An 18805-nucleotide genomic window follows, 5' to 3' on the forward strand; every position below is an offset into this window, starting at 1 on the left:
TGTATTGGACTCCTATTTCAAAAAGACAGGTATTTGACACAAAATACATTTTATTTTTTATAATAAATTCTTAATGGCACATAACCAAATATACATATACATAATCTTTTAAATTATTTTCATTTGACTCTCCGTGTATTTTTTTGTTTACGTAACATCAACGATTTTTTAAAGCAATAAATTATGTCAGTACAAACATATATGCCAACACATTTGTCACTATTGTACAAGAATGTTTAACGCGCTCTCTGCAGTTTAATGCCCTCACTAATGAGTATGACTGAAAACTAACAACTGATTCATGAGGAATGAGGAGAGACCCATATATGTAAATAAATAACACATCATTTCAAAAGAAAATCCTTCAAAAAAAATTCTGCCAGCCATAATTGAATAACAAAGCATTTACAAAAAAGGACCTTTTTGTACATCCACAAGTCTGAAAGTAAGAAAAACCATGTTTATGTGTCTGTGCTTTCTCAAGAGTGTTTTCTGAGAGCTCAAAATGAAACTAGGTGAAGTATATCATTTCATTTTTTTAATTGTGCAAATATATCCGTTTAATAAAATTAGTGTTGAACAAATATACTGAAGTCTTTATTTAGAGAAATAATATATGCTGAAATGAACAGATTTTACTTAAAAAATATAATAAAATGTTTCTTCGCCATTCATGAAATATCGTGTTTTTGTTAAAACCTTTCCCCTTTACCACAAATAAACCATGTCAATCTTTGGTTACCCTCAGGAAAGGTAAATTTGACCTTTTCACATCACTCAAAAATAACTCAGTCCTCAGCAAAGCATAGTTCTCTACAGTATTTTAAGGCTTACACTGATGAGCATTGGTTTTCAAGTCTCAAAATGACCCATAATCTCTGTAAAAGACTCTTATAATGATGCTTCTAATGCTATTTTGTAGTCTGTATCTCTTGTAACATTAATGACTGAGAACTCTTCAAGTACTTCAAGTGGCTGTGTTAATATTGAGCATCTGTCTAGAAAGCAATTGCAGTTAGGCAAGGATAGTTTTCAACACTTGTTTGAGCACTACATTTAAATTGTTGGAAAAACAGAGACATTTGTTGCTTTTTCTACTAAGACTGGTGTTCATTTCTGTCCTCCGAAACAGTTTTGTGTGTTTGGAGGATCAGTTCTTACAATAGTGTTCAATTGTGTATTATGTTGAAGAGTGACGACAACTGCTGCATTAGCAAGAGAAAATGGTCCCTTTTTCTTCCAATCTATAAAAATCCATTCAGAGTCACTGCCTAGAAAGACAAAGAACAGACACACTGGGTAAATATAAAAACAGATTTTAATTAATTTTGTTCAGTACATTTTTTATGAGCTTTTGTCATTTTATGAGCTTTTAAAGGGGTCATATGATGCTTCCAAAAATAACATTATTTGGTGTATTTGGTGTAATGCAATGTTTATGCAGTTTAAGGTTCAAAAAACACAATAATTTAAGTAATTAGTGGTTTAGTGGATCACTGGAGATGCAAACCGTTTCAAATGATTCAGCTCGATTTGGCCACAACATGGCGCCGGTGGCAACAGCGAGAATAAAAGGTACACCTTCTTTCTTTACGTGAACATTTGGGCTCCGTTATGCAAATCTTCCCACACAGAGACATAGAGATGTGTGGCGTGTTTAAACGAGCCATTTAAGGGGGGTGTGGACATCCCTTAACTTTTATAAAGAATATCTCTTTGGATTTGAGACTTTAGTCTTTGCATCTTTACAAATCTTCTTTATGCACCAAGAGCTTGTAACACTGCAAAGAAAAAGGAAAACTTGAAAACGCATCATATGACCCCTTTATTTCTATATAGGTTTATTTTTATTTTTAATAAATATAAAAAAAAACATAGGCCTATATATATTTTATTTTTGTTCTAATCATTTTAATACTCAAACTTGTTTCAGTTACTTACCACAACAACATTTCTTAATGTGCAAGTTAATGCGTTTCATTTATTATTTATCTTTTTTTTTTTATCAATGTTTTATTTTAGCTTTATTTAAATTAACAAAAAACTATTTTGTAATGGTTTTAGTTAACAGTAACGACACAGATGAAAATCCCTTGTGATTTCTTAAAAAAAGCTAATTAATCTAGCACCTTTGAACATTTCATTATTAGCATTAAAAGAGACTAAACTGGAAATGATGACTAATTTCTAGGCTTTATAATTAAAAGGTGATAAAATATAAATGATTAAGATTTATATTTTATGCACGTTTGTATTTTAAGATGCATCAACGTAGCTTAAAGATACAGTACAGTTATATGCAAAGTACCTTTTGTCCATGCAGTGGCTTCTGGTCTGACGTCTGACCTAATGACCCTGAAAGAAAGGAGAATCTTAGTGAATAAATTCCAATCTCATTATTCAGTTTACAAATGAAATCAAATGCACTGTTACAGACTTATGATAACAAGTGTGAACACTTTTAAAACAAGAGTAACATACACACTTTTATCATTCCAACATCGCCATTGTTGAATATCTGATCTACTATAAATCAACTGACTTTGAAACCGATTTCATAATACGCCCAGTCAATATTAAAGGTTATTTGAGGACACAGTACTTACAGTGGAGTGACTCAGTTTGTCAAAGCGGAATTTCAAGTTTGACCTTGGTGAAGTTTTGCTCTTTCCATCTAAGAAAAACGTAATTATTGTTTGTGCCAAGTGCAAGCATATGTGTGTTCATGCAAGTATACTCATGTTTATGCACATCTCATAGCCACAAATATGTGGACACCACCTTTTAACTGATGAGTCAGACTATTTTAATAGTGAGACTGACTATTCAACTATTACCAATTTCCTATTAATGGATTTTCAGGGGTTCAATTACTTTTATCCAAATACTTGTTTATTTTAGTAAACATTTTAACAATCTGATGTTCAACATTTCTAATTTTCAATAACAGTTCATTCAAAAATAGCAATTTGCTGAAAATTTTGTCACCCTCAGGCCATCCATTTGTTTCTTCATCTGAAGAGATTTGGAGAAATTTAGCATTACTCATCAATGGATCCTCTGCAGTGAATGGGTGCCGTCAGAACAAGAGTCCAAACAGCAAATAAAAACATCACAATAATCCACAAGTGTCTTATGAAGCAAAAAGCTGCATGTTTGTAAGAAACAAATCCATCATCACATTTTTAACTTCAAGCTGTTGCTTCCGTTATATCCATAATATTACATAGTTCAGTAAAAAAGTTGTCACATCTGAATCAGTAGAGAAATATGCACAGATCAAGCACCATTTACAAGAAAAAACAGTTCTAGACAAATATACTGGTGATCAAGTGATGTACAGTAGTCCTAAATGTATCTAAATCTATTCCAATGTAGAAACAAACTCATTTATACATCTATGTGTGAGTACATTTTCAGCAGTTTTTCATTATTAAAGCTTTTCAGTATTTTTTTATTTCAGCTTTATCGCAATTACAGAAAACAGTGTTCTAAAGAGCTAAAGATGAAATAGTTCCTATCCTGTTCCAACTATTACCAAATTGCTTATTATTGAAATATGTTCAACAAGCACATGTGAGTGGTTTTCGGGTGTACACTTACTTTTGGCTGAGCAGTGTATGATTGCTTCAGGTTATTTTTATTGTGTATGATTGCTTATTTCACCTGTGGGACTGCGGCACATGATCAGCGGCGTTCCAGAGTTCTGGCTTTCCGCACCGAGAGATGGACTGTACACAGATGAAGCCGTGAACGAGTGACTGCCCTACAGGACACAACACACACCAGATGACAGACTGAGTAATCTGCAGAGGTAATGATAATGAAAGTCAAAGTCATTATTGAAGAGCACACACACAGCACACCCAGAGCAGTGGGCAGCTTGGACCTTCGGGTTACAAGTCCAACTCTCCAATCATTAGGCCATAGCTGCCCCAGCTGTAATACTAGTACCATTGCTATAGATTGTCCTAGAACTAGCTGTACAGCAGTAATTAGGCATATGGACAAACATCAGTCATAGTGAATCAATACAAAGAGCCATTTAGTGTGTGATGGTTATCTGCAAATCAGCTGTGTATAAAAGGTTTCTAAAACATAATTGGATTGTTTTCATTGTGAAATCTGAGGTGATTGTTTACAGGAGCTTTGCAAGGGAAAAAAAAAACAAACAAAAATCACACAGCAAGAATTATTTTCTTAATCATCTTAATCATTTTGTCTTGCTTTCCAATTAAAAAACCCCCACCTAGACGTGACTGAAGCATAAGTGAATTGTCTTCACAGTGAGCTTATGTGAGGTAATTATCTCAAGAGCTCTGCTAGAGTAAGAAATGCACTGCAAAAATAATTTTCTGAATCATTTAGTTGTTTTCCAGCTTAAAAGTAAAATAAAAACATCCTAAAAAAAAAAAAAAATTATATATATATATATATATATATATATATATATATATATATATATATATATATATATATATATATATATATATATATACACACACACACACTTCTCATCCAAATTTAAAAAAAAAAATATTTTGCAACAATATACACAATTCAAAATTTGGTTTCAGCACTTTTTTCCCCCTTTATTTATAAGAAATTAATAGTTTAATTCAGCAAAGATACACTGAAAAGTGAAGAAGTGATAGTAAAGACTTATTGTAACCAAATATTATATTTTGAATAAATGCTGGCAGCTGGCTTATGATGGTTTCCAACATTTATAATAATTTAGCATATTAGATTGATTTCTAAAGGATCATGTAACACTTAAGACTGGAATAACGGCTGCTGAAAATTCATTTTGCCACCCTATGAATAAATTAAATTTTAAGGTATATTATATTAGGCAACTTTTATTTTAAACTGTAATAATATTTCACAATATTTTCACATCTATCATATCATGATAAATACATAAATGTATAAATATTAAAAGTACTATGTATCCATCATAAGATCAAATGCAGTTTTGCTTCTCAAGTTCTCAAGGTTTAAGGATGCTGAGATAATATATTCTGGTACTGAAATACTGTTGTTGTTTTTTTTTTTGCAGTGCTTGAATCTCAACAGAACTCTTCTGTCTGTGTGTGTAAGTGTGTGTCACCATTTCCAGCTCCTCCAGTCCGTCTCCCTCCCCTGCTGTGCTGCTGAAGCTGCTGGTGCTGGAGGAAGATCGGGAGATATTAGCTCTGCCGCTACACTCTTTCAGCTTCAAAAATGGCCTGCGGGACCAAACCAACGGGACAGAGATTACACAACAGAAATCCACAGTTTTTTGTTTACTGAAGAACTATGAAGGAGAAAGAAAAACCCTTTCACATACATTTCTAAAAGTGAAGGTGCTGGAAAAGTATTTAAAATATCGGATTCATCAGATGTCAAAACACTCCGACACTGCACTCCCTGAGGAACTGGAACTGAGAAACCGCAATCAAACCAACCTTTCTTTGCTCGGGCAGATCTCTGGTGAACTCGGATTGGATGACGTCTCTGACCTCACATCCTGTGAGTGAGGTAACACTTCTGCTTTTTGGTCACTAAAAAAACACAGAATACTGTTTATGTAGTGCTTTTCTGAAATACTAATGCACAAAAAATGTATATACATGCATACAGACAAACACAACATTGCTGAATTTTCAGCAGTCATTACTCCATTCTTCAGTGTCACATGATCCTTCATAAACCATTATAATACACTGATTTGGTGCTCAATTATTATTTGTACTCGATTTTTGTCCTTGCTTTATAAAAGTAGTAATCAATGTAGCATAAATCATGCATACCCAGACAAAAAAAATGGTAGTGTATCTGTTTTCAGACACATACACACAAACAAAAAGAAATGTTTTTTCAGCATTGATAATATAAATAAATATTTCTTGATCAACAAATCAACATATTATCATGATTTCTGAATGATCTTGTGACACTGAAGATTGGAGAAATGTATAAAATTACATGTATATTTGTTTACCCTTACGAAAGGAGAATATATTTACAAATATATTTCTTAAAATATATTGTGATATATTATAATATATTATTTTCCCTTTTTATTTTCTAATATATTATATATTTGAATACATTGAATAATATATATAATATATATGATGATACATATATTATATAATATATTGCAAAATATACAAATGATTGCCGCTTTCAATATATTGCAATATATTGGAAAAAATAAATATGAAATATATAAGAATATATGCCTAATATATTACATGATATTTTCCAATATACGGCAATATATTTTTGTTTCATAAGGGTACCTGCGAGATGGATGTTTCTCAGTTGGACTGTCTGTGCTGGAGTGCAGTCTGGGGAACAGACCAGAGCGCCGCTTTACTGGACTCTTTAAAGGAGATTTAGCAGACAGCGCTGGAGGCTGACGAACACAAACACACGAAGCTCAGCTCATGCACTGCTGCATAATACTAAATGGCTTCAGCAAGTTCATACAATGGATGAGATAAGAATTGAATCTGAATAAATAAAAAATAATGGAAGTACAGTGAAGGTGCTCTTGGTGCACTCCATGCTGTTCTGCTGGAGTCCTCCACCGCTCACACTGGACGGGACGCCTGCCGCCACTCCAGGACTCTTGTGTTTATGAGTCACCATCGTCTCCATAGAGTGGCTCCTCACACGCATGGCCCTCTGACAGAAACAGAGGAAGAGGGTAAGAGAGGAACAAAAAATGCTAAACTGTACTAAGCATAAGTACAAATACATTTTTATTGGCAAATAAAGAGAAATAAGAACATATGTTACAATCAGTTTAAGGTTTATTTGTGAATTGTTTATATTAGCTGGTTAATTATTTATCTTAAATTGCTTATTTTATTACTTTTATGAGATATATATATATATATATATATATAAAAGCCCTAAAACTACCCATGATAATGATGGAGTTTGAAAAATGCATCTGTGCTACCATGAAAAACCGGTAGGTGGCGCTACACACCAGCCTTATACTACAGCCAAAGGTCAAACAAAGGTTAGAAAACACTATTCCATTCAACTTTATTGAGTTACTTCTATATTTATTTTTTGCGTCAAATATACGTGAACGTATATTTTTTGCTTTTAAATGTACAACTTGGCCACTTGAAAAAAAATATAAAGAGCAAGAACATTCAGAAAAATCTATAGTTCTCTGGGTTTTTAAGTGGTCAAGGGCAGGACATCTTACCTTAAAAGACTCCAGCAGCCCTCCATGACCCCCATTTTCTAGCTTTTCTTCATCTGTAGTTGATCCCAGTCCTACTGTGGCCTGTGTCTGTCTGTGCAGTTCATCGTGAAGGTTATCTAACAGTGCGGCCCGTGTCCTCTCCTATCTCACACACACACACACACACACACACAGACACAGAACAAGAGATGATGATGTAGATAGGCTAACTAAAGCAATGGTTCACCCCAAAATGAAAACTCATTAGTAAATAATGACAAAATATTAATATTTTGGGTGATTATTCCTTCAAATGAATTGTTTATAGTGAATGGTGGATTTCTGGATTTTTTATTTATTTTTCTCACCTCTAGCTTGGCGAACTTGTCTGACTTGTAACATGCATTTTCTGCATTGATCAGCTTTGTCAGGAGAAACTCTCGGAACTCGGGACCCTGGGAAAGAGTTGATGTCCATCATCTTATGATAAAAATTATCATCTCCTTCAATATTTAACAGAAGCAGTCTTCTATATTACCTTCTTAAAAACCGCAGGGTTTGGAAGAGGGGGGCCGAATGGAGGGACATCCTCTCTGGCTGTGACGGACACCTGTGGACACCAATCGATACCTCAGATCAGTGGGATTGATGGGATTGATGGGTATCTGGAGGAATTCAGCGAGGTGTTTGACAAACCTTGTACGTGGTGTGATCAGTGCAGGGGTTTTCCGCCTGCACTAACACGTAGGCATGAAGGAAGTTGGATGCGATCATATCAGGAACGAATGGTGTGGGCTCTTCCTGGAAGACGGCTGCAACAATGTCATTGCCAATATGTCTCTTTCTTTGGAGCTGAGAGAATATGACACAGAGGAAAATATTTATAAATATTTTAAATGTAATGGATTGTGTATTTGCCAACACAATATTTAGACAAGATAAACACACAGGGATTATATTTAAATATAGTTTATTATATTTCATTAAGTACATTTCTCCCAAATTTTTATTTTATCCCCATAAAAGGGTTAGGGTTAACAAAAAATAACAATAAAATAAATAAATAAATCATGGTAGTATCTTACTTAATTCTTTGATTAATAAAAAAATATTTCTTTTATAAATAAACAACACTGTATTAAGAATTGCAGTCGATTTAGATTTTGTACATTTCTCCCTATTTTTCACTTCATGTCCTCAATTTTAATTATTAATCTCTTTACCATAAGGGTTAGGGTTAATACAAATAAATAAATAAACAAACAGATAAATAATGGTAGAATCTTAAATTATTTGATTGATAAGAATGTATCAAAGAATTGATTAATAACAAATGTGTTTATACATTTTTTGTCCATTACAGCAATTTAGACAATATTTTTTTCATGTTGATTTTAGAGTGAAATATGAATACAAAGTGAGTATAAAAAAACAAAAAAATGTAATAAATAACTACAAAATATTTAAATAATATATATTAATTTGCTTTAAACGTTTAAGTAAAAATGTAATATTTAAAAAAAATAATTGTAATTATTAAACATTAAAAAGGGAACCCACCTGCTGAATATCTCCTTCTGTAAAGGGGAGTTTTGTGGAAACGTGAAACATGATTTCTCTCTGACGGAACGTGGTGTAGATAGACTCTGATCCAGTCTGCCCATGAGACACATCCAGACCGCCTCTAAACCTGAGCAGCACAATAATCACACACACACCATCAAATCAGAAGCAATCTGATTACCATGAGCAGACCTCCAGTCAAAATCACACAACGAGTAAATTAAATAAATGATTCACAAATGAACTCTTTGAATATAGTTTAATATTAAAACCAGCCTTTTATGAGTGCACAGGTGAATCTTGGCAGCAGTTTTCAGAGCTTAATCTCCATCTCTCACCCTTTAAAATCCTGCAGTTCAATATTGTCTCCTAAAACAGTGAGGAATTCAGTAAAGGCTGCCGTCTCCTCATTGTTCCCGAACAGCTCTTCCTCTGACGTCTGATGTGAAGAGACAATACCAGTGGGAAAAAAAGAGAGAGAACTTCAGTGAAAGAATGTACATTGAGGACAACAGCTCAAGACTGACTCTCACCTGACCAAACTTCTGATAGATGACTCCGAACTTGAAAGTGTTGTTCACTTCATGCTCATCAAAACTGACGATCAGTTGCGAGGCCTTGGGGCGAGAGAAAACAGAAAGTGAGCGAAAGCACCTGCAGGGGTAAATATGTGTTTTAGTGCCTTTCCATAATTCAGGCATTTGTGTTTTCCATGCCTGACAGACCATGCAAAGCCTTGAGATGGTCAAGGCTCCTCTCAAACACACTATGTGGCTCAGGCATGCCAGGCAGTGTAAAGCAGATGGATTTGTGACTCCCCCGGAGCACGGGAACATATTAATTCAGATGACTTGGGTACTAGGGTGAAACGGAGCAAAGCCCAGCCCTCATTTCCCCCTGATGCCTGCAGTAGGTAAGTCACAGATGGAGTGAGAAACACAGAAATGCTCACCCTAGGGTAGAGGACGGGGTTGAACTTCAGACCGGTGACGTCATCGCAGAGCAGCTGAAACACACAGGACACATCTGATGTCAACATCTCGCATCTTTTGAGTTCAAAAGAAGTCTGCTAAGATACTTTTTTTGAGAATTTGAGTCCTCATGCACTTTTAAAGTTGCATAATGTGATTTGTAATCTGTAAAGAAGCCTTCATCTGGAGAATCCTAGTAGCTTTTACTGTCTTTTACTATGATATCTTATTAGGCTTAGACAGTTGAAATAATTTATAACTACTGTTCAAAATTTTGGGGCCTGTAATATATATATATATTTCTTACTGTATACATGTATATATATATATATATATATATATATATATATATATATATATATTTTTTTTTTTTTTAAACATATTAAAATAGAAATCAGTCATTTTTAACTAACATTATTTCACAACATTTCTGTTTTTACTATATTTGTGATTACGTGCAACACAGCCTTGGTGAACATAAGAGATGTCGTTCAAAAGCATTTAAAAATCTTGCTGTCCTCAAACATTTAAACAGTAGTGTATATACCACTTCCTATTCTCTATAAATTAAATATTTGCTTGGATGTGTAAAGCTAACTTATACTTGTTCTAGATTATTAGAAATAAGGGTCAAAGAAAATGTCTCTTAAGTCACTGACAGTTTTGCACACGTTTCTTATGATCATAGAGACTGTTGCATTGAAAACTTGTTTTTAAGCCAACAGACAGTTTCGACTTGTCAATGAATCATTTCCATTTGTGTTATTTAATAGCATTGACTTTGGTGTGGTGCTGCATATCTTGCCAATACACACCTTGGCTATCTGTGGTACGCTGGGTAGATGGAGGATGCCTTCAAGTGGGATTCGCTCATAAAGGGTCTTTGTTTTTGACCTAGAAAATGACAAAAAAAAATTGCTCAGCTATTTACTATGACAATACAGACCTACTTAACAATGACTACAGCAGAGTTTCAATATGTGCTGAACATGGCACCTGAGCATGATGCGAAGAGACTCCTGTCCTTCTGCCTCCTCGTACTTCAGAGACATGATGAGGTGTCCCATACTACTCCCTGTGCAGTAATAGTTCATGTGCTCCTGAGAAAGAGAAAGGTGTTTCAATATTTTGATATGGAGAGGTTCATTTTCCAGTAGACTGCTTTGCATTGTTATCACTCAAGTGCGGCTCTCTGTCAAGCTCTCTGTGACACACAACTGATAGCAAAATGTGGCGTACAAAATGTTTGTTCAAAGAGGCGCCATCACACCTCATATCCATGTGTTATGAAGAACTGTGAGTGAATAAGCTACAGGCACACCACTTATTACCTCAGACAGGACACTTACTTTCAGCTAAAAGCTAACATTTCCTGGGCATACATGGGTATTTCTTCAAATATGGATACTTTTGGCCCTGTAAACCTACAGTATAGAAATGTAACATACCGTCAGCATTAACAAAAGGATCCTCACCTTGCCCAGAAAGTGTTTGCGATAAGCCCGTGAGATGCTGTTACACTCCAGCCTGTAGCTGAAGCCTCCTCCTCTTCCTCCACCTGGGTTCAGCCCATCCTCCTCCTCCTCACAGAAGCTGCTGTCTGAGGATGTGGGCGTCCCGACCGGAGCCTCGGGATCCTCAATCCAATATCCTCCAAACTGAGGTAAAATGACCTGAGGGTAGGGACCACCCTTCTCCAGGACCTAGACAACAAAGCCAAAAAAGAAAAAAACATAAATGGTCAGCAAAATATGAAAAATACATTTTCATAACTTTCATTACATTTATAACTATTACCTTTTAGCAATAGTAATGCTGAAGTTATCAATGAAAGCTAATGGCTTCCTATAAAACTATGGAAAAATAAATAGCACAGTGTATCAGATTTGTTGCCAAGGAGATCATCTTAGCAATCACAATGCAAACATCTACATGCAGTGATTAACCAATCAGAATCAAGTATTCCAAAGAGCCGTGTAATAAATAGAGACAATCTGTTTCTTTCAGCCTTAAAACACTTGAACATAATGAAAACCCTCTTGTGCTAAATTGCTAATACACAAATAAATTGTGTGTGTGTGTGTGTGTGTGTTCATGGACTCACATTCTCAATACGTGGGTAAGGGATGTAGTCATCCTGAAGGAGAGAAAAGGACATTTCATCATAGGATAACATCGAAAAGTCAACCACATGCATCACAGTCTGTTTATTGCAATAAAAAAATCCCAAGAGCAGGATAGAGGAATAATATATACACCAGAATATGACTGATAAAAATAATAATAATAACAGCAACAGCAAAAAAAGAAAGAAAAAAAGACTGTATGCACTATTCTCTGTTTGTATTCCAATAACCATATATTGGATTTAAAGGTTTTTAGTCTGCTTTTGGTCTCTCTGGCAGAATCTGAAGGCCATCATCACTGACATTTACGTCATCACATGTAAAAAAGTACTTGATGTTGATTGATGCTGTAGAACTCAAGACTGTGACTGATGCTTATCAGAATATTAATAGAAAAGGAAAGACCCCAGTCACAAACACACACTTACAGACACAATATACACACACACACACACACACACACACATTCACAATACCAGTCAAACCTTGTATTTCTTAGTCTCCTCAGTTTTGGGAATCTGATGTATCCAGGAAAGCAGAAGAGGGTGAAAAGAGGAAGAATAAATGACAAACTAAACATTAAACGCTGTTATTCAAATGAGCTCCCCAAATAAAGCAGCTCTGTTTACAGTCAATAAAGCCTTCAGGACATTTTTGTCCCTTTTAAAATTTTTAGGACTGCTGTCAAATATCAAGTTATTTTGTCAAAAACTGTGGTTACCATGCTAAAAATGTTTCCACCTGAGAGTCCAGGAAAAAAAAAACTGTTTCCTTAGAGATAAATAAAGGAAGAAACTCTTGTTCACTTGGAAACATTTGTAAATGCTTGTTGTGAATCTCTACAACTGAATATTGCGACACCAATGAAAATTGTCTGTGACATGAATACAATGTCAGATATGAAATATAGCTGATATTTATCAAAAAATATCGCTATATAACACTGCAATGATGTCAATCTCTTTATTTTAGCTGTTATGTACAGAGAATGTTACACAGGTTACATGTAATTACTACTAAATAACAATTAATTATGCATAATTACACGCAAGTAACCCTAAGACAATTAATATCACTCATTACACTGTAACAATGATATCTTAAAGTGATGTGTAACCGAAAACAAGAAATGGTCAATTCCCTGGGCATTGCACATGCTACAGAACTACGGACACCTTCATCTTAGATCTGAAACATCACAAGTACATGTGATCCATTGGAGAGAGACATCAGCCCTTCAGACAAACCTTTGCATCGATCTGTCACTCACACTGAGGTCTGGACAAGAAGACTGAGGGCTTTAATCCTGCCTCAATATAGTATTGATCAGATCTTAAGCTACCTGCTGCCCATCATCTACACACTCTCACAAACACACACAAGATGACAACAACACAATCATGCAGCTCTTATATAACAGGTCAGTATGTCCTGTTCCCAATCTCTCACCCCTGTGGAGCTCCTACCATACCCCCAACCAAAGACCCACCACAGAAAAAAGTGTTGGCAAAATCAATGAGTTTGAAATGAGCTGGAATGTGTAATTATTCATTCAGAGTAATTGAGGACTGGTCCTCTGGAGAGGGAACACTTAGCCAGCACTCAAGGGCAAAAAAACAAAAAGAAAAAAACATGCTGTGATTATTATATGATTACAGTAAAATTCTCTTCAGCTAAAGTACAAAGTTTTTTAAGGAATGCTGTTTTTAGAGGAATCTTATTCTAAAGGACGACATGCACTTATAAGATCATCTGAATGATGGAGGGAATCTTACCTGCATCCTTTCCAGCATGTCGAAAAACTCTGCCGACTGGAAAAGAAAAGAAAATTGAGATTTATAGTTTTGTTGTGATATTTACATCAAACCATTTTTTTTAAATCATTACCGGACAGGAAATTGTAGAATCAAGAAAGAATCAAGGATTAATATATTATGACACAACTATGAGAAGTTGTCATTACTATTTTCTATACTGTAAAATAATTTTAAAGGCATTCAAAAATTCTGACCAATACCAAGAATCCGATAATTATTTTCATGTCATGGTTGATAATAGATAAATGGCAGATTAAAATACTATACTCTTTTTCTAAATAAATAAACTGCGTGTTCATCATTAGTTATTGGACAGACACATTGATAACTTTCCCATTCAGCCCTATATCTGGAGAGTCTTGTGTTCAAAGGGCAGATGTGTGCTCATATTTTTTAAACCACTTGTGTGAAAGGGCTTTAACAGCATGCATTCTGGGGCCGGTTGCATAAAAAGTTTAGTCAGCTAATTATTTTTCTTTAAGACTGGTCTTATTTTTTTTATTCAGTTGCATAAAAGCATTGATTAGTCTAAGTTGAATGCAAAAATAAGATGACCCTTTGGCTAACTGCTAGCTGGTCAAACTTGTATTTTATATACTTAACATAGAGGCTAAATTTATGCAACTGGCCCCAGGAGACTCCGTACCTATGGAAACAAAGACACCAAAACCATGCGCAAATGAGCTTCTCTAATACTTCTTATGAAATTGATTTTATTATAATTGCTATTTGTATTATAAACAGTGTAAAATACTTATTAGTTTATTCAAATATGTGTTGGCCTTAAATACGGGTCAAATTGCATCCCGTATTGATTTGATACAGGACGCATCATTTTACCTATAAATACGGGACGATCCTGTATTTGAAGGGATGGGTGGCAAGATCAACATTAAGTGAGCACTAACTATATAATCTACAATTAAAATGGGTAAAAAGAGCATGCTCAAATGCATGTACAAAAAATAAAATAAAATAAATTAAAACCTATAACTGATATGGAACCAATTTATTTAACATTCATAATCAAAACCCAAAGTATACAGTAAATACTAAGATTTTTAAATTAAATTACTTAAAAAAAAAAAAAAAAAAAAATATTATATATATATATACATATATTTAAATAATAAAATCCTATAATCGATATGGAACCTAATTAAACCCTAAAATATGCAGTACGAGCTAAGAAAAACCTTTTTTATATATTATAAATGACTTCCGTATGAAGAGAAAACGAAAACAAATCTCATATTTCAGTCTAATATTTCATTTTGGTCCCAACCCTTTGTCTATAGATTCTCTGCTCACTCTAGACATTCCCTTAATCAACATGAGGTGCATCCTGGGATGCTTTTTAAAGCATACTAAAGAAGTTCCCATGTATAATGGACTCTCAAGCCTACACACCTTACCTCACAGCCTCACACAGCAAAGCCTGATCGTATCTAAAATCAAGTCAACAACTACAGACTTGTTTGCAATCCACTGCACATTTGTAGCAATATATAACAAATGCAATATAGGTGAAGATATGCTCAATGCATTGTAAATGAATTCAAATGCCTCTTTCTCCATGCATACTTAACAAACCATAATACTTCCTCACTCTAAATCAAATGTACTGAACCTTTACAACTGCATTTAATTTATGGGCTGTGCAACCATTAGGGCTTAATTATTAGTTATTTAAGAAATGCAATAGAGGTTTAAAGCACAATTTGTAGTCTAGACCTGAGGGCTTATAATAAAAACAACTCTTAAATATTCTTTGCACAATATTTCTACTGAAGCCAGAATCTCTTACCTTAACAGAGCACCCCTGCTAGTTAAGAGGCAGTAGAACAGAAAAACATCTGATATTTGTTCAGAACAGATCCCTTGGGTTTAAGAATATTCCTGTGATCGGACGGAGTGTAACAGATGCATGCAGGACAGAACAAATGCAGATCGGTTAATGTTTAACCTGCCATGGATCCAAGGGCAACTCACTTCACAAAGTCAACAGAGTAAAGCCCAGCTGAGACATAGTTGACCAAATAACCTTGAGCAACTGAGACCACAACATCAATAGGACGCATGAGGGTAACTCCTTATCGCTAAAGAGGAACGGGTGGCCAAAGAAAGAGCAAGCCGAGTGGATGTGTATATTTTTGTAAAGGCTTTGAAAGTTTTGCAATGCAAAGACCTTTTGACCCTTTTTGCTTATATATTGGATATTGACTTTGTCTTTGTCCCACAACCAAACAAAAGTTACGAGTCAGCAGTCCAATGCCTGAAGTAGTTTGCGTGAGCACATCAAATCAAATATAAAACATAAGAGCTACATGATAAAAAATTCACATAGGTCTTAAATTATGCCGTAGTGTCATTGTAAGGTTATGAAGAGACAGAGCTTATCTCCCAACAACACAACCTGTTAGTCCCACTGTTGTCTCAGACAAGATTATCACCCTATTCTGGATCTTTGAAGTTTCACCCATTTTATAATGAAGCACACAATACAGCCAAATATTTTTCTAGTAGACATAAAAAGTCATCAATATATACTGTACATATTATAATTTTATCCTAAAAATGTTTTCATTTACATCATATATGTGTAAACTGTGTATATTTAGTTTGGCATATATTAATACACACACATACAGTATATATTTTGACAATATTAACATGCATTTACTTGTAAATATTTATATTCATATAATTTATATTATATATAAATACATTTAATATAGAAGTATATTTTTCTTAAATATATATATATGTGTGTGCATGTAATATAGATAATACATTTACTGTACACAGTACACACACATATGCTATGTAAATAAAAACTTACTTTGGATGCGATTAATCACGATTAATAATTTGGCAGCACTATATCTCAGTTGTAAATAAAAAAATTATTGTTGGAGTGTGTCTTAAGAGAAAATACTATTTTATTCTTTCTACTTCAAATTTCACATTTAATTCAATTTGTTAATTGCTGTTTCTTTGTAATTATTTGTGAAATACTGAGTGAAATATATAGTTAATTTCTACATATGCTAATACATTTGAACATTTCCAGTTCCAATTTCAATAAATAATAAATAAATAAAAAAAGCTGTTGGTAGTTCATTATAATAAATGAAATAAAAATATAAATTATCATATCAAGCCTTGCTGTAAAATGCTGCCATTTCTTTAATAAAACACATGAAAGTGTTGTTTATTTGAATTTGCAAGTAGTTATAGGTAGAAACAGACACCGATATAGAGGCAGTGGGGTAATAAAGTGTGCATCTGGGAATCTTTCCAGAAATTGGCTGATAATCAGATACAGTTTTATATAAAGACTCACTTTATATAAAGACTCACTAGAATGAATGAACTGCAGCGGTGCAGGAGGTCTATATTGTGTCAAATACACACTAACAAGCCTCATCAATACCCCCATCCCACAATAAACACACGGCGAGTCAAACACCTCTCATACTGTGTTTCCCCCTATCACACAGGCGATCATACCTCTCTCCTCTGTTAAGCTGTGCTCCTCTATTTACAAAACAGGAAGAGGATGACCAAGTCCGCTTGGCAGTGTGCACTGGCTCCACACCCTAAAACTGGTCTTACCAGTGTGCCTGTACTTATGAGTTATTAATTTCTCCCATTCTCTCTGCCTTTTGTAGTTCTGCTTTGTATATAACCAACAGCTGTTTGAACCACAGTTCACGAGAGCTTATCAAGCCCACACACTTGCTTTCCTCCCTTTCCTCTTTTCTTCTTTAGACACTGTGTTTACATTGGGAGTGGCCAGCAGTTGTGTGAACAACATAATTCTATATCTTATAGGACACGTACACATACACATTAATATTTCCCTACCAAATGTATTGTGTTTATAGTCAAACACGGGTGTTAATGGAGACATTGTGAGAGTGTTTTGAGTGGGTGAGTGTGTGTTTGTGTGTCAGGTTGTGGCTACAGTGTTTGGACCAAATGTCCCCACAAGAATATTTAAACCTGAAAAACGGTACAGTACATTGTGTAGAGTTAATGTCTTCTACAAACATTTCTTTGCAATGTGTAAAGTGACTAAGGACAAAGTTGGGAACTGAAACTTGTTTTGTGAGTTTTTCAAGGACAATTATATTTAAGGATTGGGGTTTGGTGTAATTTTTGGTTTTCTTTTTAATAGAAGCCTCTTACACCCAACAAATATGCTTTTTTCTTTTCTTTTTTTTTTCTTTTTTACAAAAATGCACAGCGAAAACTACAATATTGTGAAATATTATTTCAATTTAAAATTCCTATTTTAGATTTGAATATATTTAGGGCCCGAGCACCGAGGTGCGAGGACCCTCTTGTATCTGCTTTGTTTTTTATTAGGGCCCGAGCACCGAAGGTGTGAGGACCCTATTGTATCTGCTCCGTTTATTATTATTATTATTATTTTTCTTCTCCCCAATGAATCGCATTTTTGAAGGCCTAAACATACTCAAAAAGTCAGGAAAATTTGCACACACCTCCGAACTGGCGAAAATTTACGTCTGATATGGGTTTCAGAAGTGGGCGTGGCAAAATGGCTCAATAGCGCCACCTATACACGTTCAGCGGTGTGCGCCTCGAGCTATGTTTCACGCACATGTCTGAAAATCGGTAAACACATGTAAGACACCAAGACCTACAAAAAAGACTCTTGGAGCAAAATTCTAAACCCAACAGGAAGTTGGTTATTTTTAATATTATGAGCAAATTTTTTGTAATTTTTGCCATTTCCATGCATTGTATTTTAACGAACTCCTCCTAGAGATTAATTCAGATCAACACCAAATTTGGTATGCCTAATCTAAAGGCCATTGAGATGTAAAATTGCGAAGATCTTGAGTTTTCGTTGAAGGGCGTGTCCGTGGCGGCCTGGCGAATTTCGATGATTCGCCATGAAAAATGAAGTAGCTATAACTCAGACATACAATGTCCAATCAGCCCCAAACTTCACATGTTTGATGTGACTCCAAACCTGAACAGATTGACATGCCCATATTCAGTTATAGTCATAGCGCCACCTATTGGCAACAGGAAGTGACATATTTTAAGCTGTGATGAACTACTCCTAGAAATTTTTTGACATCAATGTCTTTTTTGTGG

At 34.6% G+C, this 18805-nt stretch overlaps 1 protein-coding gene across 12 annotated transcripts in view; it reads right to left on the reverse strand.

The window, feature by feature from the left end:
* Window positions 1–32: 32 nt before the first annotated feature.
* The window catches only part of LOC127972227 (rap1 GTPase-activating protein 2), a 73591-nt gene continuing 54818 nt past the window's right edge, over window positions 33–18805 (reverse strand). For 4 of the 12 annotated variants that reach the window (XM_052575576.1, XM_052575574.1, XM_052575577.1 and 1 more), the window contains 23 exons: window positions 13631–13666; window positions 12341–12373; window positions 11834–11866; window positions 11205–11432; window positions 10726–10829; window positions 10545–10623; window positions 9711–9764; window positions 9292–9375; window positions 9097–9197; window positions 8756–8885; window positions 7892–8047; window positions 7734–7805; window positions 7564–7650; window positions 7217–7357; window positions 6532–6678; window positions 6291–6406; window positions 5451–5546; window positions 5114–5231; window positions 3667–3766; window positions 2989–3060; window positions 2607–2674; window positions 2309–2355; window positions 33–1271 (listed from right to left, as the gene is read on the reverse strand). In XM_052575576.1, coding sequence (XP_052431536.1) covers window positions 2347–2355; window positions 2607–2674; window positions 2989–3060; window positions 3667–3766; window positions 5114–5231; window positions 5451–5546; window positions 6291–6406; window positions 6532–6678; window positions 7217–7357; window positions 7564–7650; window positions 7734–7805; window positions 7892–8047; window positions 8756–8885; window positions 9097–9197; window positions 9292–9375; window positions 9711–9764; window positions 10545–10623; window positions 10726–10829; window positions 11205–11432; window positions 11834–11866; window positions 12341–12373; window positions 13631–13666 — 2064 coding nt within the window. In that variant the 3' untranslated portion in view covers window positions 33–1271; window positions 2309–2346. Of the gene's footprint in view, window positions 1272–2308; window positions 2356–2606; window positions 2675–2988; window positions 3061–3666; window positions 3767–5113; window positions 5232–5332; window positions 5547–6290; window positions 6407–6531; window positions 6679–7216; window positions 7358–7563; window positions 7651–7733; window positions 7806–7891; window positions 8048–8755; window positions 8886–9096; window positions 9198–9291; window positions 9376–9710; window positions 9765–10544; window positions 10624–10725; window positions 10830–11204; window positions 11433–11833; window positions 11867–12340; window positions 12374–13630; window positions 13667–15479; window positions 16271–17185; window positions 17877–18805 lie in introns of those variants that run through there. The other 8 variants (XM_052575575.1, XM_052575571.1, XM_052575578.1 and 5 more) reach the window with 7 other exon arrangements.

Source organism: Carassius gibelio, chromosome B15, assembly GCF_023724105.1.
Source record: "Carassius gibelio isolate Cgi1373 ecotype wild population from Czech Republic chromosome B15, carGib1.2-hapl.c, whole genome shotgun sequence".
Classification (NCBI taxonomy): domain Eukaryota; kingdom Metazoa; phylum Chordata; class Actinopteri; order Cypriniformes; family Cyprinidae; genus Carassius; species Carassius gibelio.